Here is a 25,939-nt window from a genome sequence, read left to right on the forward strand (position 1 = left end):
ATGCTGCAGACTTGTCCTTACAGTTATAAAAGTCCGAATGCCCAGATTGACACACAGCATCAGGTATATCAGGATGCACACCTAGTTCATACTGACTGCACATAAAGCCCTCAAATTATGGCAGCTGAAGCCAAAATCCACATAGTACAAAATACTAGATTAAGCAAACCATGCTGCATAAGTGATATTGAAAATTTATGTATCATTTGTTTCCTATAGGAAGTGGATAATTTAGCTAAACTATGGCAGGAATAAAAATATCATCACTAACAGAACGGTATTCAAAATAACAATTCAGAGATACTTTCTGATCTGTGTGTCTGTTGTCACGATGACATATGGCAGTTAAACTATTCAGGCAATTCAAGAAAAATTTTTGCTGGTACCTCATGCATTAGAAAGCATATTCTTTCCCCATGCTGAACAGAGCAGAATCCATAGCCATCCTTACAGCCACAGAACAATAACCATTACTACAGATCTCATGTCTAGGGATTTCATTCTACAAAGTTAACAGATCTGTGTAACTCAGTTTGGGTAATAGCAAAACTAATTGGGGGGGGATACAGGGGGGAGGGAGGAATAGAAACAACATATAAAATTCTAATAGAGTTGGAATGAATCAGGGTAATAACGACTGTGAGTTGATTTATGTTTCTCCACTTCCGGGTGAATTTCTCATCGCTGAAGTTACACTGAATTTACAGGATTATAAATAATAACTAATTTGGCCAATAAATATTTGTAACATAGGGCAACACTATCAATAAAGCAGCTTAATTAATTTTCTTTTTGTAATAAGAGAAACATCCAAAGTCAAAATTAAATATCGCATTACAAGATTTGATCTGTGATGAAGTTGTTATGAAATGCCCCTCTTACCTTGACGGGGACAGGATTTCAGTGTCTGAAAGGGCTTTTCACATTTGTTTCTGCAGATTCTGAAATGGATATAAACATAAGATGAGATCTTTGGCTCATGTATCTGATGTATAAAATATCCCCAGCAGTCATTTGTGGTCACACAGGGCTAAACCCCAGCTTTTTTACATGAGCAGGTCCAATGGATAAAGCTGATGATACACACTCAGCTCCCACTTAAGTTCTGCTTTGAGTATCACACATAGATTAAAAACTGCAGTGCAGTGTTGAAAACCCTCTCCCAATTGTGCTCTAACTGAAGGTACCTCATTTCCAGTTATCACCTTGAAGTTTTCTTGGTACCTAAAGCTTGGCTTCTGTATACATTCTGACATGCCACAGTCTTGGGAGGGCTGTACAACTCAGCACTTACTTCTCACACGGGGGTCCATCAGGATTCATTCAGTCATCACTTGTATCTCATCCAGTATACATTCTCATTGGTCACACTGGCCTCCTCAGAAAAAGTAGTTGCAGCCTCATCTTTCTTTCTGGAGTAGGAAAAGGTGGGTTATACAGCTTGTCCACCACAATAATCCTTTGAAGAGTGACTGGAACCTAATCTTTCCCTTCCATGTGTCAGAGAGGTTAGAAACCCAGGCCATGTTCTCCCTCTCCCTGAGGCTTGCTAAACTGCATAACAGCTTCCCCAGAGAAGATAAGCTTACACCAGTACAGAATAGTTTGCAGGCCTGTGGCTAATGAATTCTTCAGAGACATAAAAGAAATAGACTTGAAGGGAACAGGCTCTCTGCAATAAAGGGATTTAATTCCAGCTGAATTCTACAGTCACCTAATCATTGGATGCCATGATTTCAGAGAAATGACAGTCACCTAACTTCTGAAAAGAAATACCTAGGAACTTTTTCTCTTGCCTGTCAGGCTGCAAATCCAGTGTACCTGGAGGTACTTCCTTACTGGCTCTCTTTGTGATTTCTGGTGTGATCTGGACTTTGCACGGGTCTTTCAGAGGGAGCTTCTCATCTGTTGTATAAGAAGCCCTGGCACTTAACTCACAGCTGTGCCTTTCACTCTGTGCTCAGACTTCTAAAAACTGCACAGCACAGTGCTCAACACTGTAACATCTAAGTCTCAGAAAATCTCTTAATGAAATGCCATTTACACACTTATATCAATGCACTTTAAATGGGCATTTAGGAGGGTCAAGTATCTAGCGAAGCAAAATCACACGGCCCTGGTACTTGGATGGAGTTCTAACACGGTGTTATATTTAAAAATACACAGATCAGAAATAAAGATGAGGGAGCAGATATATTTGAACAACTGTTCCTGAACAGAAATAATTTTCTTATTCTATTATAAATCTACTTCTGATTACCTACAAAGAATGTTGAAACTTTTGGCTTTCTAGAAATAACTTGGTTCCAAAGATGAGTCTCTGAAAAGGCTCATTCTGGCTTGCACTCATTGAAAACCAAGGCACTCAAATTAATATCAACATTTTGGCAATTCTAATAACAAAGACTGCCAAAAGTATGTTGTCTATCAAACGTACATGGAAGAAAGATGTTAGAATATTAAGAACAGATGTCACAGATATCTTTGAAAATACTCATGCTCCCTAAGTACTCTGCAACACAAGATGTACAAAAGCTCATGAAAGATGAAATGAATGCATTTTGTCCAAATGCTTCCAAACAATGTATATGTATGTAAACTTACTTATAAAATATGTACACTTAAAGATGTTAGAAAGGAGGATTGTGTCATAATTTGATAATGGCCTTGTATCTTAAAATTAGAGCTTTAACAGTTCAATAACATATTTAAGACTACTTTTTATAGTCTGTAATTTAAACCTTTTTGTTCTGTTTCACAGAAAGCGTGCAAAGTTCTCCAGCTGAGTATTCATTTATTTACCTTTTAATTCTTATTCTACTGACAAAGAAGTTTACAAAAAAACTCCTGTTAGAAAAACATCTAAATAGTTCAATAAAAGTAATCTTCACATAAAAATAACTTATTGTCTAAAATTAAAAGACCACTTAGTAAACCTAAGTATCTTGAGAGTTTATCTGAGCAGGCACAGAACATGCTTTCATCCTTTGCCCTAGTTATTTTCAGTATTGACAATTCCAAATAGTAAAAATTAAGCCAGCTTCCAGAAAATCACGGGGATTCGCTGATTTACTTATTTATTTGTAAATATAGGAAGCATTGGATTCTTTTTAATTGACAGAATTAAGAAAAGATTTTACCAGCAGACCTGATGTTTCCAGATCTCAGACATTGAAAATCACCTTACACAAATTAAGCCAAAATTTTAATATATGACAGATTCAGGTGATAGTGTGTTAAAAAAAACCAACCAAACCACCACCACCACCCCAACCCTATTGAATATTTTAAAGCTCATAATAAAACAATGGGCAATGACAACACTGTGTTACTTATGAGATAATATTTTAAAGTCAACAACCAAGAAACTGGAACATAGCAGTTTGAGCTAATGATTTTGATTTTTTAATTTTCATACTGAAACCAACATTTCAGTAAGAAGTGGATCGTGGCTCTATAAAATACACCACCAACTTGCATTCACTTAAGCAAGCAGAGCCGAACAAGACTTGTCTTTATTTTAAGTTTAAACCTGTGTGCATGCTAAACTAAAATAAAAATTTTCTGAGGTAAAAGACTAACTATTTGATGTTAAAATGACTGTTCTGAACTCGGAAGCACGATGTTGTGGATGATATAAGAGCAATGTAGTAACGTAATAATAAAACAATACAATCATAACGTAATAGTAGCAACAACAGTGACATTTTCTGTACTTTAAAGTTTTTAAAACAGTGCTCGTGTCTTCTTACTGTATAATGCTGACAGGATAATAGCAACTCAGTACTGACAACTACAACGATAATAATTTCTTGGCTAAGGGCAGACTGGCATACCCTCACAGCTTCACAGGACACAGACTGTCGAGCTCCAGCCCCACCATGGAGGCTGGCTCTCCTCCCGCAGCACAGCCCTGAAAAACATGTTTTATTTCCATGAGCACCAGCATGTGTGAGGGCTTCATTGAAAAGAAATAGATTTAAGCCTGGTTTTGTGAAGTACACATTTACAGGCTTTGCTGAACCAGGCCCTAAACCATGGCTTCTCTTTTTTCCAAAATCATCCCCTTACAATTAACAGATGTGAAGGCAAACTTGACATATACGGATGGCTTAATTTTTTCCCTTTGAATAACCTGGTTATATCCAGTTTCCGCAGCAACTGTACAAGTGTTTACATTGGGGTTTTTTTGTTGTTGTTGTTTCCTTCTTTTAGTAATACGAAGCAGACGCGGTGCATCTGATTTACCTCAGGAGGCAGCAGGAAAGGAAGGGTGCTGCCGGCTCCTCCGCGGAATGTGCTGAGGGGAGTGGAAGGGGGTGCTGCGGTCGGAGTTATTTATTTTGTTAATATCTTCAGACCCCAAGGGCCCCATTCTCGTCCTCCCTGGCCGGTCTCCAGACCGAGGCTGTCAGCCAGGGAGAGTATAACATCTTCAGGCTATGGCCCATTTAAAGTTTTTCCTCAGCTCTGGCTGAGCTTTTCCTGCAGCTCGGGGGGAGGCCACGCCATCCCGCCTTGCCACGCAACCGCCATGGCCACCAGGCCCCACGGGACCGGGCCCCCTGGTGCCTCACAGGGCCTGTCCCCATCCATCGTCCCCCCCGCCTCGGTGCACCTGCGGAGCCCCGGAGTCACCCACCTGAGCCTGCTGGCACACAGTGGTCGTGAGGCCAGCTCCTCCCTGCCTGAGCAACCCAAGACCCGCAGTGCAGCTGGGCCATCATTCTCAGTTCTGTCACCCCGGCGTTTTCCGCCCCCTCACAAAATCCCTGGGCCAGTGCTTGAGGCTGGGATTTCTCCCCCGAGCCCTGGCCCCTGGCTTGGGGGGTGACTTGCAGGGAGTTATTCCTGCTTTCTGCACTTCCCTTCTTCTTAAGCTCCCTAAGGAGGGCTGATATTTGACTAAAGCATCATGAAAGAACTAGATATTCAATTACATGATTATGTCAGATAGCCTAGCTTGATAGAACATCATAAATCCTGAGAAAAGCGTTTTAATGTTGGTGTTAAGCTGTTACCCAGAAATTGCAAACAGGCCAGCTACATTCTCAAGCAATGGAAAGAGAAGGAGTATCAGGCAGGGTAGCATATACCTGTATTTTTCAGTAAAAATATCAAAAGACATTTGAAAACCCTCTTAAAGAATATTCAAAATTTATCTTGGTTGGTTACTCTACTGACACAAGGGTATGCTACCTAGCACAACGTTGTTCATTACCAGGGCTTCGTTAACACAGGCAGAGCTCGGTGCAAATGGGGCTACATTGCCTCCAGTGCCCTGACAAGTCAGCCAGCTTTCTGGAGTGCTGCCTGGTGCCATGTTGATGTCTCTAATGGCGTTACACCAGGAATACAAAAAACTAGTTAAAATTTTCAAACCCTAAAGCAAGTTCCAAACAAGGCCCTTTTTTGGGGGGTGCGGGGGAAGGGAGGGATTTGGTTTCTCTCTACCTTAGGGTTTAAAATTACTATGGCAGCCTTGAACCATCGGCACAATGACAAAAAAACACAAAATGCCTTGTAAGGCACAGCTCAGCTCTGCAGCAGGGAACAGGGTGATCATGGGGGGACACTGACTCTCCAGTCAGAAGCACAAATTAGGATTTTACTGAGGTCATGGTTCAATCAGATGGCAAGCCTGTTTTTAAGCACCTAGTCCTGACCACAAAAACCCCACTACTATGCAGGTGAGACAAATGGGTACCCTGGTTCAGACTGACCCCATAGGTTTCACATTTGTTCCAGCTGTTCTGAAAAACACCTTTCTCCTGGCAGGCTGTGTGCCAGATTATCGAGTATTGCCTGTCCTTATGCAGCTGGCATAAAATCGTAAAGGGGCACAACCAGCATACTGGCTGCTCCAGCTGAAGAGACAACAGGCGTAAGTTGCGCATCCACATAGCATCCATCCTGGTTGAATTAGTACTGTTGGGTGATCCTGTATTATACAGCACCAGGATTACTAGGAGTAAAACCATAACTTAGAAAAACATTTCCTGCTGCAGTGGCAGGCTGTAAAGCGGAGAGTTTATCCTTCAGTAAGTCTCCTGGTTCTCCACTGGCTATGCATGGCCAGGTGGTCCTTGATCAAAGCCCATGTACAATGTATTTATATGCAATCTGATCAAGGGCAGCCCTGAGACATACAGCACTCCTACAAACATCCTCTTAGATTACTACCACAGACATCCATCTCACTGCAGTGTCCAGGCAACAAAGTATGGATTTCATATCAAGTTCCACGATAAAGTGTAATCTGACTCTCGTGTCTCCTCTACTCCCGTCAGTAAGGCCATTTATTTAGACATGAGTTTAGCAGGGAACATGTAAGTATTAAGTATAGGCTAGGTTTAAGGGTGAGTGTCATGCTCCCCTTTCTAGCACATGGCTGGAAAAGGCATTCTAGGCTTTCATCCTGATTTCTACATCATTGAATCTTAGAGCCTCCAAATATTTCAGAGCTATCCTTTCTTACGCACTAACACTTGAAAAAGAGCACACCAAGTTCTCTGGAGCACTTGCCTCCTAAGCTGTGGCAGAGAATTATGGACTATATACACAGGTTAGACAGACGTGACACAGGCTGAAACACAAACTGTTGCTCCCTCCAGACCTATGAAACTTTATCTCTCATCTCCTGTTTTTAAAAGGTAGGAAATGTGCAGTTCGGGTGACAGTCTCCCACAGATCCTCAATCCACCAGTAAAAGCAAAGTCTGGTCATTCTAGCACAAAACAAGAGGCAGAGACCCTTTTCTGTGGAAGAAGAGTGTGATACCTCATAAGACAGGCATAATAGGTGAAATCTGAAATGGTGCTTTGTCAACTCCTTTTATGCTAAAAGCCAAACACAACTGATAACCCTGAGCAACTACTTGTAAGATAGAGAAGAGAGGTCCTCTGAACATCTGGCTAATATACCTGACCTGTACTCTGCTTTGCAGGAGGAGTCTGATATAGTCTGATATCCTAATAACAATATATGCTGTTTGCTGGGTTGTTCTTTTGGTTGTGGGTTTTTTGTTTAAAAAAAAAAAAAAGAAACAAAAAAGGGTGCTATTTATAAAGTAGCAAATTGTAGCTTTACATCTAATGAAATATTTACTTAACATTTTTTTCTACATCTTGCCTTTTCTTCTTTTTTAAATTTTCTCTGCATATAATGTGGGTATGTGGCATATGAGTACAAAAGTCAGCTTGTAATGTAGGTACTTAAAGGTTTGTTATCTTTGGATCTCTACAAAACTTTATAATCACTTAGGAAATAAAAATACCCAAACAGAGGAATCACTTAACATTTTAAATGTACATATGTCAACTGTCTCAACAGCCACTAAATACAAACCTATGAAGTTCACTTCCTCTCTACTGTATGGCAGTTTGAGTCAAAGGAGGGGTCAGCTCAAGCTCTTTTGCCTTTACACAAAGCACAAAAAGAACGCATAAAGAGAATTTACATCTGCAACAAGTAATTTGAAGTTAATCTTATTACTGTTTTCTATCAGCATTTTTCATTCTTGGGAAGAAGTAATCAATGTTGGAACCGGGCACAGCTGATAAGACAGCTACCCAGACTGCCCCATCCTTTCAGCAAGACCAGAAAACAAAACTGGACAAGGAAACCAGAGCTGTCGGTGTATTTCAGATTCAAGATCTGATATGCAATTTCCATTAAATTCCATGGGAGTTAAGGTAGCCAAACCAGACCCTCAGGTTTTAATCACAAATAGAACTGGAAACAGTGGCTGCCCTGTAAGAGAGTATGCTGCAGTTATGGCATGGGGCAGCACACAGAACAACAGCAGCACATCCTGATTACCCATTTACCTGGTCAGCACAGACCTGTTCTCTGCAGTCAGTACTTTCTCCAGTGGAGTTTTAAGCACCTGCAGATGAACACCTAATACTTTCCCATAGGGGATCATTCAACAGATAATTCCTCTGTTCCAAGAGTTTTTGCTTAATAGTCACAATCTACATTTTCCTCTTAGCTTTATCCATTCAGCTTTATTCCTTGTCTTTCCTCAAATGCATCTCTCCAAGTAATAAACCTCTAAATAGTTTGTCTTCCTCGTCCATGTTCCTATAACAATGAATAGATTACACTGTCTAATCTATAACACTACAAATTTACGGTGCATAGTTTTAGCAATAAGGAATTAGGTATTCTAATAAACACAAGGTTAAAACTAGGGGAAATTAATTACCAAGCTATAGATCAATGAGCAAGAGGTGAAACTGCCGAAGAGATGCTCTTATTAGATTATCAGACTCAAGGCTGATTTATAGCTTTCACTGTGCTTCCTTATCCATCATTTTTATAGTACGTAGAAAGGGTTACAAAGCACAAATTGCCTTTTTTTAATTAACACTGAAGTTTTACATAGGCTTAGATGAGGATAACCAGGCTGGGTTACTTTCCCCCCCCCCCCCCCAAAACATGAAATCAGAAAATAGATTTTATTGATCCAGGGGAGCTGTGGCAGAACTGAATAACACAATACACTTGTCAGCCTACAGCTTCCTAATATGCTTGCCTATGATTTGCCCAGAAATTACAACAAACTGGGGAGCAGCCCTGCTGAAAAGGCTCTGAGGGTCTTGGTAAAGAGCAAGCTGCACAAGCTAGCAGTGTAGTGTACCTATTCAGCCCGGAGAAGGGAAGACTTCAAGAGGACTCAACAGCAGCCCTCCAGTACCTATGAGGAGGTCATCAAAAGACAGAGCCAGGCATAAGCTGAAACAAGAGAGGTTCAGACTGGGTTTAAAGAAAAACTCCCGCCCAGAAGACAGTCATATACAGGAACAGGTTGCCCTGTGAGGTTGTATAGCCTCCATCCTTGGAGGTTTTCAATACCAGACTGGATCAAAGCCCTGAGCAACCTCATCTGGCCTCATAGCTGACTGCTTTGTGCAGGAGGTTGGCCAAGAGCACTCCTGAGGTCCCTTCTAACCTGAACTGCTGTATGAACCCAAGCCTGACTCAGGACACAACAATTTTGACAGCTAGCACACAAGGGATTTTCTGAATTGTACTCAAACACAATTCTGCCTCTCCCACCCCTGAAAGCGATGATGACCTGTAGGTCAGGCTAACGCAGCAGTTTGCTAAAACTTTCTTAACCTGTTGGTAAAGCATAACTCAACCAGTGGCTCAACAACATTGGCAGCCAGCTTACACTAGTGCTCCTGCTAGCGACAGCTAAGGTAGGAAACTGTAGGAACATGTGCTGATGTTGACATTCTGGGCTGTGGGGAAGCATAAATTAAACTGAAAGTGGCAATAAAGATTACTAAATCCTGAATTCTCTTCAGAAGAATCCCTCAGCTTGTCCAGGGCCACTGGCAACAGAGATACAGATAGTCTCAAATTAATAATAATTTAAAAAAAAAAAAAGCACGAATGTAGTAATTTTAATATAATGTGTAAATAACTCTTCAACTTCAGAGACATGATTCATTCCTTCCGAAATAAGTGATTTTGCAATTGTAGCCCACACTAGAGGCTTTTCTAAGGAACATAAAAGTTGCACAAAATCTGAGCATGCTTTTACTAGCCATTCCCTCATCACAGTTGTAATATCAGGATCAGATCTGGACTGCAACCAGTGTTTCATTCAGTCTTGTAGCTTCATTGTTACCTCTTTTAAATACTCTAGTACATATAAACATCTCTTCGCTGCCTGTAAGGATCAGATCTGGACTGCAACCAGTGTTTCATTCAGTCTTGTAGCTTCATTGCTACCTCTTTTAAATACTTCGGTAAATATAAACATCTCTTCACTGCCTGTAAGGGATACCATGTTCTTAGCACTACCATTTTACCAAACTAAAAAAAACTAAAAAAAAGTTTTACATAACTAAAAAAGAAAAAAAAGGAAAGAATCTTTTAAAATATTGAGAATAACTTTTAAAAATGATTATTTATAATTTTAATTTCAGCACAATTTAAGTGGTTACCATAGCTGGAATGAATTACAGCGCACCACCAGGATTTTCAGAAAAGGCCCTTCCACCCCAGGAAAAGTTCAGTTGCATTCTGCTTTAATGGCTCTTGGCAAGCTTGCACTATTGTTTTTGTACAAACAGAAGTAAATTTGATATAAATAAAAAATGGAACTTTATGTGAATGAAGTAAACATCAAATTCCTTTATCTTCAAAAGAAATTCTATCCCTGAATAATTAACTATGATATATTTATAAAACTAGAATAATTGAAAACAGAATTCTAAGTTGATTCATGTGGACTGCGCTGAAATATTTATTATTGCAAGTCCAGAAGATCTGTCTGGGTTTTGTCACTGGAAATGTCTAAACTCAGTGTCCAGATGTTTATTTAAGTTGCTCCCACATAGTTCTAATGTCAATTACCAGGGGTTATCAGAGAGCATCACTGTGTATCTTCCTTGACTAATATTCTCATTTCTTCTGCATCTTTGATGTTTTCTTTCATTAAAATTCCTGGCTCACAGCCACAAAAATCTGCCGTGCAGGCAAAAAACTGGTCTGCAGACATGACACATGATGATGCCCAATGTCTGTGCAAGGATAATATTTATCATCAGCTATCATTTAAGCAGTACTATAATCAGTACAATGCCAATTTAAAGCAGCTCAGAGAAATACATGTGAAACCAGGGAATAAGAACTTCTAACCAATATGAAATAACTTGGGTCAGTAAAGAAAATATTATTGCATATAATGAAGATTTTGTGAATCTGTGCTGGGGTTTTTTTCCCCCTTCAGGAAAAAGCAGGGGGAAAGCCAATGACAAAGTAATTTCACACATAATTACAAATGGAATTGATGGATCTGTAACTCTGGAAACCACAATTACATCGAGACTTTTATAGTAACCAGGAGACAACACAGGCCACTCGTAACAATGACTTAAACAGAAAGAGCTTATCACACAGTCTCTGAAGATTTCCTATATTGAAATGCAAACAGTTAGCCAACACAGCTCATTAATATATATATATATATATATATGTTGCCCCAAACCAGTTGGTTCATTTGGTTTGTAGGCAAATTCTGGGAGATTTATTTTTAAAGATTTGTATGAAAACAGAAGAAAATCAATGTTAACTCAATATAAATGGAAGCAGAAATGTAAGATGGCTGGAGAAAACAGAGCCGATGCCATTTCATGTTTTCATGTTAGTACCTGGGTAGTAACACTCCTCTCTTGGTATGAATGTTACCCATTTTTGTTCTAATCAATCAGTAAGAGATGGACACCTTGCGACTTCAATGGATAACAGTCTGAATGACTTGGAAATGTAAAACTCATTCATTATGTAATTTACTTCTCTCCCTACACTGTCAGTTTGGGAAGGTGTACCCACCTAACAGACAAAGCCCTAATAGCTAAGCATTCAGCCTTGCTGAGAGCCATTCTCCCTCACCGAGATCTTCTACAAGTGTTGTCGTTGCACCTCCAGATTCAAGTGTGATTCTGTGTGTGCAGTAAGAAATCCCATAGCTTCTTGCAGAATCACAAGTTTTGCCACAAAATTTGTGCTCATTGCAGCACAGGTTGCATGCAACCTGTATGCACTGGGAGGGCAGTGCAGATGATAGTTTCAATTCAGAGATGGATGCAGGAGATCACATGCTGTTATAACCAGAGCTGCAGTACTCCCACCACTGTCTGACTAATCTCTGAGTAAATTAAATGTATATGTTATGAGCATCAAGTAAAAATTGGGAAAACATTTTTCAGAAAAAAAACATCAGATGAAAAACATGGACAGAAATTTTGCAACTGAAATTTCTCTTCGGGAGAAGTGTACAAAGAGTATCTCCTATCAAGTGCTCAGCTTTAGAGACTCAGCAAAACCTTGGACTGCAACTACTTGCCACATTATATCACTGCCTTGATCTGATAAGCAACTACATAATACCAGCTGTGTGGATAGAGGGAGGAAATATTAATATGTTCATTAAGCATTATGGCCCCACTTATCTCCCTCATGACTTCAGTAGAGATGTGCCAATTCGTGCATGACGCAATTATGGTCCCCAATAGCAAACCTGGAAGAAAACCAATGAGGGTGTCACTTAGTACAAACTCTTATAAATTTCCCTGTCAAGAAACCTCTCTTATACTTACTGCTGGAGGACACATTCACTCATATTTCGGTATAAAAAAAGAAATACTTAGTTCAATGATTCTAGCAAGTTGAAAATCAATTTGCTTCCCACACACATTTCAGTGTGCTCATTTGTGTCATCTCCTCACATTCAGTAATTGGTTCACAACTCTTATTCACAAATTCCCTTGCACACAGAGATAAAACAAAACACAGAGCCAATATCCTAGTTCAACAGTTCACCTGCACATAAACATTCCTAGAGTAATCAAGCTTTGACTTCAGTACATGCTTTCATGCTTCACCAAATCAAGGGCCAATTTAATAAAATCTTAATAACTAAATGATCAAAACAGTTGCTTTAAACAAGGGATGACTAAATGCCTCTAAATCTTTGCATACATATGGAATAATAATTACAGTATTTACAAAGGAGTCAAATGGAGTTAAGCACTTATATCGCACAGAAAGTCAATGTGAGTGTAAAATGTTTGGACTACAGTCAGCTAACATTTGCCTGCCACAATGTCAGCAGTCACACAGCACTGCAGAAGTACAAGAATAAAACACAATCATTAGTTTACTGAAAAAAAGACAAAAATACCACAGCAAAATAAATGTTGTTTTCACACAGCTGTCTATTCTACTTCCCTTACCCTCCCAGAACTGTGGGAGTTCACAACCTAAAAACAAACATTAAGAAACCAGGAAATCTCAGTGGTGATCTCCACACATACCACCCTAAGAGCAGTGGACTTGCAACAAAACATGAACCACAAACTCAGGAAAAATACAGTTCAGTTAGCACCTCCCTGAAACAAGACCATACCATGCAAGATCTACTCCCTACAAAATTTGTCCTTACAAGACACTTTGGAGAAATGGCGCTTCTTCTGCTTATACTGCTCTGAAAAAGAAGCAAGGCTGGCAAAGAAGAAAAAAGCCACCTTTTCCTACAACAGAGTCCACAGGGTAGGGCACAGCTTCTTCCAACACTGGACTCCCATTCCCTGACCCCTTTCTGCCATTCATTTGATATAAAAGGCCAAGAATTCATTGCAATTCCCCTGGCCCAAGGACACTCCTTGCAGGCACTAACTTGCTAAAGGCAGATATTGAGCCAGATGCCGCTCAAATTAAGCCAAAAAATGTTCTGAACAGGGTACCACTACAGATAACTTTCACTGGCAAAACCCAGCATGGTACACAACACAAAACAACTGGCCAGCCAGACCTCCACCTACAACTCAGGCTAGTCAGGTCCTACCTCCCCCGCGAGACTGCTAAAGGCTGCCAGCTTGTGGTGTGTCTGCGATATGGGAGTTGTCTGCGAGTTCCAAACAGAAACCCCCAAACTACTGCTCGGGGCTGCTCATGGAGCATGACCAGCTTTTGCCATGGCTTCCTGCTCAAGTTTCAATTCATCAGTCTGTAGCATCTGGATATTCTTTTCCCTGACTCCTGATACTGCATCCCTGTGGCAGGTTCAGAAATTCCCCTGCACAGAGCCATGGTTTTCAAATTCTCTCAATTTGTAGGCCCCATTTCCTCCACACAGGAACTTGCAGCTTACTGTCACTGACTTTTTCTTTTTTTTTTGATTGCATGGCCCCTAGAAGCAGTCCACAAGCCGTCAGACAGAAAACTTACTAACAGAACTGCTGACCTGTCAGCTAGGTCTAAGTCTAAAAACCAGGAAAAGCTTATGCATCTTTTCTACCCTTAGTTACTCTTATAGTCCTCCAAAATAATTAAGCAGCATTTAGGCCTTTCTTCTTTCAAATGTTATTTGCCAAATAATTAACATACATTTTTAAGTTGCTAAATCGTCTAGATCATGTTATCACCACAGCTGGCAAACCAGACAGCATGTTCTCTCCCTCAGGAAAGATTACAGCTGTGAACAGGAACTCTATTACAGTGCTTTTCTTCTGTGCAGCCTGGGGATTGGGTACTCCTAACAATGCAAAAATCAATGGACTACAGCTGCTGCTGCAGATACCTGCCTCACATGCTATAGCTCTCAGACTTGCAGCACACCATTTAAGCTCTGTCTCTACGCCATCTTTCAGACCTGCATGCTTGCTCAGCTTTAGGTCTTACAGATCTTTCTTATCCATTTGCATTTCCAGAAGTTTTCTTTCCCTATATAGCAATTGTTTCCTAACTGCATCTCCAGTGTTTTCCTTTTGGAGCACTAAAGCAAAAGGTTCCAGTTTTCCCCCAAATTTGACTGCAAACTTTACACTGTCAAAACAAAACATTATTCACACGAGGAACTTCAGAAACATATTATCAATTCTTTATTTTCTACTGGGTTAACAGCCCACTCCAATAAAACAGTCCACTCCCAAAAAAGAGAGCAAGCTCCTCAATTCTCAGTGTACGTTTTGAAATGTTCTGGAACTGGAGAATAGTGACAACAGCAACACCATACTCAATCAGAAACTTAATTCAGTATGACTAAACCATTCCATGATTCATCCTCTTATTCTCTAACTTTTTACAACCTTCTGGATTGCACATCCTCCTTAACATGGGTCTCTCTTTATACCTGACTCTTTGCTTTCTTATTACGCACAAAATCTTAATTCAAAGTACCTACCTGTGCTCAGAACCTAGGACCAACAACCCCCCACGAAAGCTTCCAGGTTTTGCAGTAACACAAACCCTTTATCAGTAACTTAATATTCATACCTTAAGCTTGGTTTTGTAGTCATGCAGCACTCTCTTCCACAAGAACTCCCCCAGTACTGTGCTGAACAGCTGCTAATTGTATAACAAATATGTAATGCACTTCACCTGTTACTACAGTGATGATTTCCCCCCCTTAAGGGTGAAGTTTGACCATTCAGGGGATCCACTTTGGCAAAGCCCCAACATGTTGAATACTATCAAAATACAGACCAAGAAAACTGCCTCTGCTTCACAAAGTTTAGAGTGCAAAAGTAAGCCTTGAAAGCACAAGGAAAGAACATAATTTTAGTTAGCATACAAGAGTGGTCAGCAAAAGCCTACATTGAGCTAGATTTCAATAATCTAGAAACAAATTCTTAACTGTGTGGCTTTGTGTAAATTCCTTTAGCACAGAAAAGCCAGCATGGAAAAACCACACACAGTAACTTAAAAAGGTGTAACAGCACAGTCAGCACAGGGACAAGGACGATGATATTAACAAGGGGGAAAGATGCACACAGGCCTGGAAGTGGTAACTTGTGCTTCATGCAACAGCAAAGGGAAAGCCAATACACTTCTGAGGCCTCTCGTCCTTAAGGAGTACAACAGACTGAAATAATGGGAGGACTGATGATAAGACCCAGCTGACAAGCAGGTGGTAGCATGGACAATGATGATCTGAGAGACGAACTGCATCCACAAGAGAAGAGCACTCCCCTGGCCTGTGGAGTCAGAGCCACATGCTGAAGGCAGAAATAGATACAGCTGAGGATCAGATGGATCATCAACATGGATGCCGACGGATGAATATGAATGACTGAAAACATGCAAAAAATAGTGCTAACAAAGACAAGTGATGGTGAGAAGCTGGAAGGATGAAGCAGGAGCACGGAAGAGAGGGGGGAAAAAAAAAACCCAAACAGGAAAAGGTGGTAAAACGGAAGATATAAGGCCTAGAAGTGGCAAACACCTGCACAGTCTGAAACCAAAATAGGAACTAAGAACAAAAAGCCTCAGTAGGGCAGCTGTGGCAAAAACACAAAGACATTCAGGTCTCTGTGAGCTATTCAAGTGACTGAGCTATGTAGAGGGTGCCCAGGTGCACAGCTGATATTTAGATGGAGTTACAGAAAGCCAGAGAAGATAGCAATGGCAGGAGGATGCATGACACACGGCCCAAGTTAAATGCAGACACAGGCAGCGATATGTCATATGAAAGAGAATGGGTGGTATATTAATTTGCTTTAGTGATGGAAGGTAAGCCTTATGAGGAAAAGGGAAAAGCAGACAGCTGATGAGAAGACAATGAACAATGAGAACAAGAAACCCGTGAGAGGAAAGGGTACAGGAAAGTGGCATCACAGATGACCTAGTCAAAATATACCACATATTTGCTTAGCAGCAGTTCCACCTGTCAAACCGCATAGCCCGTGTACGGACTCTGCCACAGAGACTGCCTGGGAGAGCTTGTGGAGCATTTGGGAGAGTTACTGCCTGCTAGTAAAGTGCTGTAGGCTCTCAAGAAGTGGCAGAGACTTTCATCCCCCATTTCTAGATGATATCGTGCAGCTTTTTGAATGACTGAGCAACCCTGGTTTCCAGAAACACCATTCCTGCAAGAATATGTACAAATCCAGGGACAGCCTTGCACACACTGCTGCTGCAGCATCTTGGAAAACAGGTGTTGCCAGGCTATACAAGGAATCTCTGAGGTTTGTTTTTTAGAACCGAACTCATACTAGGCTTGGAATATCCTAGTCAACAGTGGAATATCATTGTGAAATACTTCTCAGGTGTGTTCCTTATCTTTCAAAATTCATATTAAAAGGCAGAAAATGTTATTGTAAGGAAGAATTCTTTTTTTATCTTCAAAAAACAGCTAAAACTTCAAAATACACAGAACATTTTCTCCAAGAAAACCAGAGGGTGGATCTCTTAATCTTTACAGTATCAGGCTATGAAAAAATAGTATTCCAAAGTATGAAAGCAGTGTACAAAAACATGGAAGAACACCGAGACCTTTAATAAAAATATTAAAGTCTTCAGATTAACTTGATCTCTTGATGTGCTTTGCAGTAATAACCAAAAAATGAAACAGCAGAGTCCCTTAAAGCCCAAACTGAATTTGAGTTACAAAATAACTTGAAATTCTTACCTATTTACAACGTAAGGGCAGAAAGTGTTATTTTAAGGTGCAGGTACAGAAACAAGTTCTCATGTGGTACGAAACTAACTTACAGCCTAACTATCACATATTTATTGTAGCTGTCTGGGCATGTATTTTCACCATACAGTAAAAGCAAGATAATCTTAAATAGATAACAGAAGTATCTCATATTTATACAAGACAAGAGCTTTCACACACGTGAGCATTTCACAGGCACCTTGGCTTACTTTATGGACATCTGTGCCGATGCCCTCTGCAATCACATTTCTGTGCAGAAGAAACCTTCTCTTGTAGATGACTCATCACAGCCTGCAAAAGCATATTAAAGAGCTCACTTTGCTGTAGCTGAAAACTATGGGGCATTACACAAGGATTAACTGCCCCAAGCGCTCAAAACACAGTCCCCAGATAACACTGGGGTTACCACTTAATAACACATATATTTATGGGGTTTCTAATGAGCCCTTCCCATAGCTGAAATGTTAAAATTTTAAATAAAAACTGACTAGATCAAGTATTCTCAATATCCAGGTTTGGGTTTTAAGAAGTACGGCATAAAGATCAGTTACGTGGCTCATCCTCAGATACCCCTTCTTGAATTCAGTCCTCTGCTGAAAAATAATCTTCATCTCTCACTTCTCTGTATTGCAATGAGGCCTCCCCCTCTGGTTCAAACCTGAGCATTTTTATATTCAATCTCTCTGCAAGCTTCTGTGCTGCAAGCCTGGCTTGCATTTCCTATATAAAAGAAAAAAAAAAAAAAAGGACACAAGTTAGAAAAAGTGTTAATTTGTCATTTTTATCCTGGTCATGAAAAAAACTAGTATACTGAAGTATAAACTTGACATAATAATATTAGTAATTCCAGAGTGGGCTTAATTAAAAGCTTTAGTAACTAGCAAAGAAATGTCAGGTTTCTTTTCATACTTATAAGTGTGCTATTAATATTTGAAGACCTTTTTACAGGAGTTGAAATTCCCCATGTGGCCGGCCATCCTCACCTGCGATACTAATGTCAGCTTTAACAGAACAAAATCAGTCCACAGAAGAGAGCAGCTGTGCACAGTAACCATGTAGCAATAGCAATGCTTGGCATTCAGCAACTTCAGCAAAATATCTGTCTCCATTTTCCAAATAAATTACCTCCATTAAAGTGTCAAAATGACTAAATTAGCAAGTGCTTTTAAAAACATACACAGCAACAAACACTTTTACGATAGCGTCTAATTTAAACACTAGCTTGGCACTACCTGGAAAGTCAAAATCAAAATCCATTCCAACATAATTTGAAGAACCTCAGAACTCAGATTTTTCAGGCACAGCATAAATAAAGGAAAATGCAAATACTTGCATATTTTAAGACTGACAAATACTGCTAGGCCTTCATTCATGCAAGGGCCAAAAACTATTTAAAGACTAATAGGCAAAGTATAAATTTAAATTTCTAGTCAGAGATGAAGTGAGTGCAATGAGGTTAGCATATCAATACATGAAAAATCACACTGGATTTTGTTTAATGCAGGAATAATGGTTTCAGAAGGGATTAATACGTTATTTAATTATATCATTAGAAGAAACAAATAAAAGAAAAAGTGCCTTTCCTCAAAGTCTGCCCATCTCAATTTCATCATCAAATTCATCAGTATGGAATGATCCCTTTATGCTTTCTTTTCTAGGAGTGATCCCAATTACATAATTGCTTTTCAGACCAAATCGTAAATTCGTACCTCATAAGCTTCTTTTTGCTGTATCTGAATTGCTATGGATTCCTCTATGGATAATAGCTTAGCAGGGGAATGGTGAAGCGGTGGTAGCCGAGCTGCTGTGATGTCATTCAAATGTTTCTTATCTCTAAGTCGTTTTTCTTCAGCAGTGATTGGGGAGCCAAATCCCCCAGGTGACTGACTGGATGAGGAACCATGCGATGATCCACTTTGCTCTCCTGATAATCTGGAAGAGATAAAACATAAAAGTTGTGACCCAAATTTGCAGCACGAGGTCGAACAACTTCCATTCCAAAACTTATTTTCAACATGTAAGAGCTGAAAAGAAATCTGAAGTGTCATAACACCACAAGCAGCACTCAGAAAAACTAAAAAGATTTCTCTGCAGAGAGACAATATTGCAAGTTACTCCTGACAGTGAACAAAAAAGGTATGCCAATTAATTAGTAAGCATGAAACAGCAACGCTTTGGGAGTCACACAAAGTATAAACTGTCCAGTACATTGCCATTTCTCTAGAGGTGCAGGAAAAGCAAAAGGCTGCCTGCTATTAAAGTTCTACAAGTTCTAGAATCGATCCACAAGAAAGCTTTGCCAATTTTTTAACAGTTTTGTAGCTTAAGCTATGAAACTCCGTGAAGATTCAAGACAATTGTTTCAAATGTGCAGAATTAGACCACTGCTCAATATTGAGATCCTGCGGCACTTAATGCTAAAGAGCCAACATATTAACCTTGCACGTCACATGACTTTAAATCTCTTTAATCATCAGAAGACAATAAACCCACCATGCTTGTTCTGCACTATTTCCAATTTTATACAAGTGAATTATTTCAGAAAAGGTTTTTCTATTCCATAATACTTACACATTTGTTTTAAATTTGCTTTTTTTAATGACTGGGTTCTTGGCTCTAGACTCTAGAACTTCAATATAATGTGGTGTCTTGGGGTGCACGCTTCCAAAGATATTGCCTTTATGTTTAGCCACATTCTGCTGTTTTTCCAATACTTTTTCACTATCATCCCCATCTACAATGGTAACTTTTTGAAAGGCATCGGCCAATGCGTCTTTACTGTCGTCCAAAGCACCTGTACTTTCTGTACCATCCTCAGTATTGCTGTGAAATACCTGCTGATCATTTGTCAGATGACTGCTTGTGGCTGACTCGGAGATGGTGTCACAAAAAAGACTCTGATCTTTTGTAACAGTCTGTACTTTATCCTTTTTCCTCCGAGTCCTTTGATTTTCCAGAGCAGTATTTATGGCATCTTGCTCAATACATTCTGCCTCCTGCCTTTGGGAAGCAATCTCAGAAACTTCTTTAATATTAGAGTTTTCATTAAAGACTGAGAAATCATCACGGTTTAGCACAGCTTCGTTTAGGTTAACTTGCTGTTTGCTTGTATTAATCTTCTCCTGTTTCACCTGAAACTCCAACCTGACAGCAGATAACAGCTCAGCCGTCCTTGCCACTTCTTCCTCCTGTAAAATGGCAAGCGTCAGCTTTTCAGCAAAATCGGAGATCTTCTTACCCTTATCTGGAAGCCTAGCAATGAATTTCCTAAGGCAAAAAAAAAGTATTTAACAGGGTATAAACAATCCTATTTCAATCTGAGATAGAGAACTGTTTTATTAGAATAGTTAATGTGGCAGGTGTCTCATTCTAACATTAGCTTCTTTCTTACATACTAGATTTCTGAAAAGCGGCAAGATGCAAAGCACTTGCAGCCTCAGATGTATACTGTGATAAAGCAATTATCACACTGTTTTCTGCCCAAAGATGTAACTACTGCTCTGAAACGCGCCGTGCGCAAACAACGCGTAGTATTCTCATCAGTGGAGCACGCAGATTTTGCCATCCGTGTTCCCAGAAATACCCCTACAGCCTTCAGTGTGAATGCCCGCGGGCTGTAAGACCACACAGGCGTGCTTCGTCTGAACGGTATCGCCCGCCCAGGAAGGCGCGGTGCGGTTCCACGGCCTAACGCAGCGACAGAGCCGCTACCGAGGGGCCGGGCGGGGACGAGGCCCAAGGGGAAGCGCTGAGGGGCGGCAGCCCCGCGCCCTCCGGCAAAAGCTAGAGGCCCCTGCGAGGTACGTGCGGCTGCACCGGCCCCCGAAGGGCGTTAGACAAGAGGTGGGCCCTCTGCCGCCTACGCGAGGACGGGGGAAGCCGGCGGGAGGCCTGACCCGCTCCTCGGCGCCCGCTCCCCGCCTCTCCTCACCGGTTCGCCAGCAGCCGCTCCTGCCGACTCAGCATCTCCCGCAGCTCGGGGAGGCTCCGGCCCCGCAGGCCGGCGCCGGGGCCGCCGCCCGCCGCTGCCATGCCGCCCCGCACCGCCTGTCACCGGGGCAGCCGCCGGGGCCCGACGCCGCCGGCGCCGCTTCCGCAGCTTGCCCGGAAGCCGCCATCTTACCGGAAGCGACGGCACGGCGGCAGGGCCCCACTTGGTGGGAACGCGAAGGCCGACGCGGCCGCTGCCTGAGGCGGGCGACGCGGCCCCGCCCCGTCTCGCCGCTCCTCCTCCGGGAGGCCAGGGCAGTGCGGGAGAAACCACCCCGAGTAAAGGGGGGGGGGGGGGCAGGCGGGGATTCTCAGAGCGCAGAGGCCGCCGGGGCCATTTCACCTCAAGCGCTAGGGACTCGCTTTGATACATACATCCACAGAAGCCTAAGACGAGGTCAGACGTTGGTTTTCCGTCAGCTCGAGCAGTTGTTGCGTACTGCGGAGGGGAGGACGCGCCGGCCTCCCGGCAGGGTGGGTCAGGCTCCATGGCGCTTCGACCGCAGCGCTCTGGGGGCGCCGGAGGTGGGCTCAGCGTCCGTCCTGGCGTCACAAACCCCTGACGATAGAAATGACTTGGTATTCGAGAAGGGTACGTCACATTAGCCTGGGTGTGAGAAGTTGCGCAGAACAGAGGCAGACTGCTGCTCCTGAACCCGGCACTCTTTAGTATGCTCAAAAAGCTGCGAAAGATCGAACGTTTCTTAATTATTTTGCATTTTCTTTGACGAAAGGCGTGCCGTTTCCATGTGTTTGAGTAGCTTTTAGCAGAGTTAGGACTCGAGGTTCACTTTCCAGACATCCGTTAAAATTTTCTTTACGTGGCATTTATTTTTTAACACGCTTACGTATGATACGGGGACTGAATGCAGAAATTCAGACTGTAGCATAACGTCAGCCTGCTTACTGCAGACTTTCCTAACTAACCGATAAAAGCGCCACGAGCTTTAAGTAAGTCCGCTCCATCTAGTAGTAGTAAGGTCATTAGTCCGCTCCATCTAGTAGTAGTAAGGTCATTAGCCGAATGGTCGTTCCCAGGTGGCAGATGTCAGCCTTTTAAAGTTGATCCCAGTGGAGCTTTCCTGATCCAAGTAATGGTGAAGAGGCACATTTCTCAGAGATTGTTAAAACAGTTGTTTTATGAACAGGATGAACAGAGGGTCCACCCCGAAGGGACTGGAGGAGGAAGTGTTTTAAAATGGCTGCCCGCCCCTTTGTTTGCTCAGCTGGACGGTGAATGGAAAGGCTGAGGGCCAGGGGAAATGAGATTAATCAAGTAGGCAGCTACCCATGGAAAAAAAAATACCATGATCAGGGTGAGAAAAGCCAAGTTAAGCGACTAGCTGAAGAGACCGTTTCACTGTCTGTTATGCACAAGCTGGCTCATCTGTGGAAAATCCCTCAGGGAGTTTTTCCTAAGAGTTTAGGGAAGAGGAAATTACTGTGAATTTTTCTCACCAGGAGATCACCAACTGCTAAAGCACACAAGTTCTCTGAATCGCTGTCTCTAATGCAGGCTTAAGTTACGCCATCTATGTAACATTTCTGCATCTTGCAAGAAGGAACACTTTAGCCTGCTTTTTAGCCTCTTTCTCCTGTGCAGATTGGAGAAAGTGGGAAGGCTGGGCATGGAAACAGAGCACTGCTGCTGCCCGCAGGGAAGGGAGAGTCCAGAAGGAACGATCTCATCAGACCACGGCTCTGCACTTATGTGATGATGGTTCATCTCGGTTCAACTGCTGTTATTACATGTACAGAAAAGTAATGCCGGTATTTACAGCAGGTTTCAATTTACGTGCCAAACTGCATAAACACAGAAAAATAGAGCAAAAAATGAAGAGAATAAAGTCCTAATAACGTGACTGCTGGGAATCACGACTGATCATTCCGTAGCCTCACTTGGAATACCATTCACCAAGTCTGTATATATCCAAGGTCATTGGGAAGGAATATTGTTCATCTTTATAGTTCAGGAGTGTTAAGTTTTAGAATACCATAGTCTGTTTACAGGTAACACACAGTTCCAGAATGATGAACAAATAGCTGAAATTTTGCAGGTGTCAGAACAAATATATTCTTGTTTATGGAGAGATGGGCAGCATCTAGATACAATGCAATGTAGACAGTATCAATTTAGATAGAAATGTTAAGAAGGAATAATAGATTTAAGCTTTCTCAGATAATGAGCAGAAGTATGGAGCACTTGTGGGACAGAGGAAAATTATATACTTAGGCATTGCTTGCCCTGGGGCAAAATACAGATGTGTAGGAAAATCCTCGCTAGCCACACTCTGAACATGAGTAATCACCATCCGGCAACACTTACTGCAAGTTTAGTCTTAGGACTTTGCTCTTGCTTCTCTTGGGAGACTAACAGACTGTCATTTGCAGTGCACAGTCGTATTTTTATCGCTTTCCTCAGAGCATTCTTGGCCTTTGTGATTAGAGGCTTTGTTTTGTATCACTTTCTTGAATATTCTGATCAGCATTCATGTGAGCTAAATATATAACAAAACTGGGGCGTTTATTGTTTCTTACGTAATGGGCTTTCCTATGTTTCTCTCTTAGGACATTATCTCAAGAGCTATTATTGGATACAGTTTTCAGTCAGTCTTTCTGTCACTAGATATCTAGAGTTAAATATAATTCATTCTGCAATAGCATGTCTGGAATTACTATGCAATTTAGTATTATTTCTACAGGAATATTAAATTTTTAGAATGACAAGAAGAAAATCAGATATACTAACAAAAAAGAATAAACTGCATGAAAAAAACAACACAAAGCAAGGTGTGACCCAGGACTACTCATCTTCTTATATAGTATAGCTAAAAAAGAAAGGTATTCAAATAACAAGTAACTTATTCTAGCATAGATTTTTTAAAATAATTACACCAGTTACAAGGAACATTGCAACAACGTTTGTGTCTGAATTTTTAGTATTTATCAATGCCAGTAATGACTAAGCTGATGTATTCTAGTCATATGACATTTGGGGGGAGATGGCCATGAAGTACAACTGGCTGAAGTTTTTCAGGTGGAAAAATTTCATGTCAGAAATGTCTGAGTCTGCCCAAAATTGGTATTAAAATTAAAACTAACACTCCTGCTTCTTTTCTGTTAAAGGTATAATTTCCATTGTCCTTTTTCTCCTTTCTTGAACTTTATAAATACATAAATGTTCCTTCTTTTCACTAGGAAAGGGGTAACATACTATAGAATGTAGGTTTTGAGGGGGAAAAACCTACAGTTTCTCTGCCTCTAGGTGGAGAGACTGAGGGGTAGGAGGAGAAGAATCAAGCCACACATACAAAATAAGCCACCCCCAAAGTAGAAGTGGTATGAATATTTGGAATTTAAATTAATCATTTTAATGTCATTAAAAAAAACCCCTTTTTAATAGGCATGATGCAGCTTTGTAATAATTTGTTTTATTTTCCTTAATTTAAATAACTCCTCCCTTAACCTTATTTCTCAAAAATGCCCCAAACACTTTAAAAGCAATCCTATAGATGCTTATACTTATCAACATACTGTTTTACATATGGGAAGCAACTGTCAGGTTATTGTAGTATGCTTACACACCACACACACCTTTACAAAGTATTGTAACTTCATAGATGTTCACTTATACATATTTTCTCTTTAATCCACCAGGTCCCCTTTTCTTTTGAAAATTTTCACATACCTTAAGTTGTAGATGGCTCCTATCACCTCATTTTACTGTGTTTATTCCATGTTCTAGTGCTTGAGGTAGAGCTGGAAGGGCCTTAACTCATCAGGTCTCTTAAGCACATTTCTTCTTTTATGCATGCAAATAGCCCCCAGTGCTGAATGGGAATGAAATAAAATGTAATTGGAATAAAACTCTCAGCATGTATATCTCCATTCTGTGGAGCAGGGATTTCCTGTACAAAATTACAAACTTAACAATGTGGAGAGAACTTAATTCTTACCTATTTGCTCATCTGTCCATGTCTAAAACTCTTCACATGTCAAGATTTAAAGCCTCTCCGAAAAGCATTAGTATCCAACTCCCAGAATCCTATGTTGCAAGTTCAGCACTGAGCATTGCTGATCTCAACATGATTTTATGAGGTCCTTTTGGCAATCTGTACTGATTGAGCATTGTAAACTGTAACACTGTGATTGTCATGCTTGCATGACCTCTTCTTATTTAGTTGACATGTAAATTGTTTCACTGTGACAGTCTTAAAGATAAATCTCTATTATCAGTGAGTGGATATAAACTGCAAAAAAAGATCGGCCACAGTCATCCCAATCTCATCATGCTGAAGCCTGGAGAGCATCATCCCAGACGTATTCAGATGTTATCTGTGTGATCTGAAGTTGTTGGGGTTTTTTTGCAAGAGCTGTGCTGCCCAGTTCTTGTTTATCCTGTGCAAGTCAATAGTTCTTTATTTCATAAAAGAGTTCATCTACTTTTGTTACTTGGCTTTGAGAAGAGTCTTTAGTCTTTAGCAAGGGAGTGTCTTCCTGTTCTCAAGAGCCCATCTGCCAAAGGAAACACTGACAAGAACATCAAGGCTCCAGAGGAACTGCTTTTGGATTCATACATGTTTTGAACAAACAACATTGTGTAGAGTAAGACTTTGCAAGGTTTTAAGGTAAGTTTATTTCTAAATGAATGTTGACCCAACAGAATAGAAAGTTTAAATACAATATTTATTGCAATTTATCCTTTTCGCATCCTACATACAGGATGTATTAAAAGCATACAACATAACTGCATTATTTATACAGCATATATGAAAACTGTATCCCAAAATACTTTCCAGAGTATCTGGAATAAATCACAAAAGAATACTTATCGTGGTACAAATGTAGTCATACAATTGACTTATATTTATGCATTTTCTGGGACCTATCTATATGGCTTTTATTGATGTTTACAGAAATTTTACTAGTTTCTAATGTTATAGTACTAATTAACCCAATCTCAAATTTACAAAATTTATACTGAAGTGT

The 25,939-nt window shown here is 40.7% G+C and overlaps 1 protein-coding gene and 1 long non-coding RNA gene across 3 annotated transcripts in view; both read right to left on the reverse strand.

Annotated features, from left to right (window-relative positions):
• The window catches only part of LOC138688020 (uncharacterized), a 131,372-nt gene extending 128,797 nt beyond the window's left edge, over positions 1–2,575 (reverse strand). Inside the window, exons 1-3 of one of the 2 annotated variants that reach the window (XR_011327058.1) lie at positions 1,822–2,575; positions 1,295–1,412; positions 883–941 (exon numbers count right to left, since the gene is read on the reverse strand). This is a non-coding gene — a long non-coding RNA (uncharacterized lncRNA). The remainder of the gene's footprint in view (positions 1–882; positions 942–1,294; positions 1,413–1,821) is intronic. The other variant, XR_011327057.1, reaches the window with a different exon arrangement.
• An 11,804-nt stretch (positions 2,576–14,379) lies between these two features.
• Positions 14,380–25,939, reverse strand: part of MYZAP (myocardial zonula adherens protein) — a 79,516-nt gene continuing 67,956 nt past the window's right edge. The window contains exons 13-15 of the mRNA XM_069798133.1: positions 19,532–20,227; positions 18,670–18,892; positions 14,380–17,680 (exon numbers count right to left, since the gene is read on the reverse strand). Coding sequence (XP_069654234.1) covers positions 17,543–17,680; positions 18,670–18,892; positions 19,532–20,227 — 1,057 coding nt within the window. The 3' untranslated portion in view covers positions 14,380–17,542. The remainder of the gene's footprint in view (positions 17,681–18,669; positions 18,893–19,531; positions 20,228–25,939) is intronic.

This window comes from Haliaeetus albicilla, chromosome 12 (genome assembly GCF_947461875.1).
Source record: "Haliaeetus albicilla chromosome 12, bHalAlb1.1, whole genome shotgun sequence".
NCBI classification, from domain to species: domain Eukaryota; kingdom Metazoa; phylum Chordata; class Aves; order Accipitriformes; family Accipitridae; genus Haliaeetus; species Haliaeetus albicilla.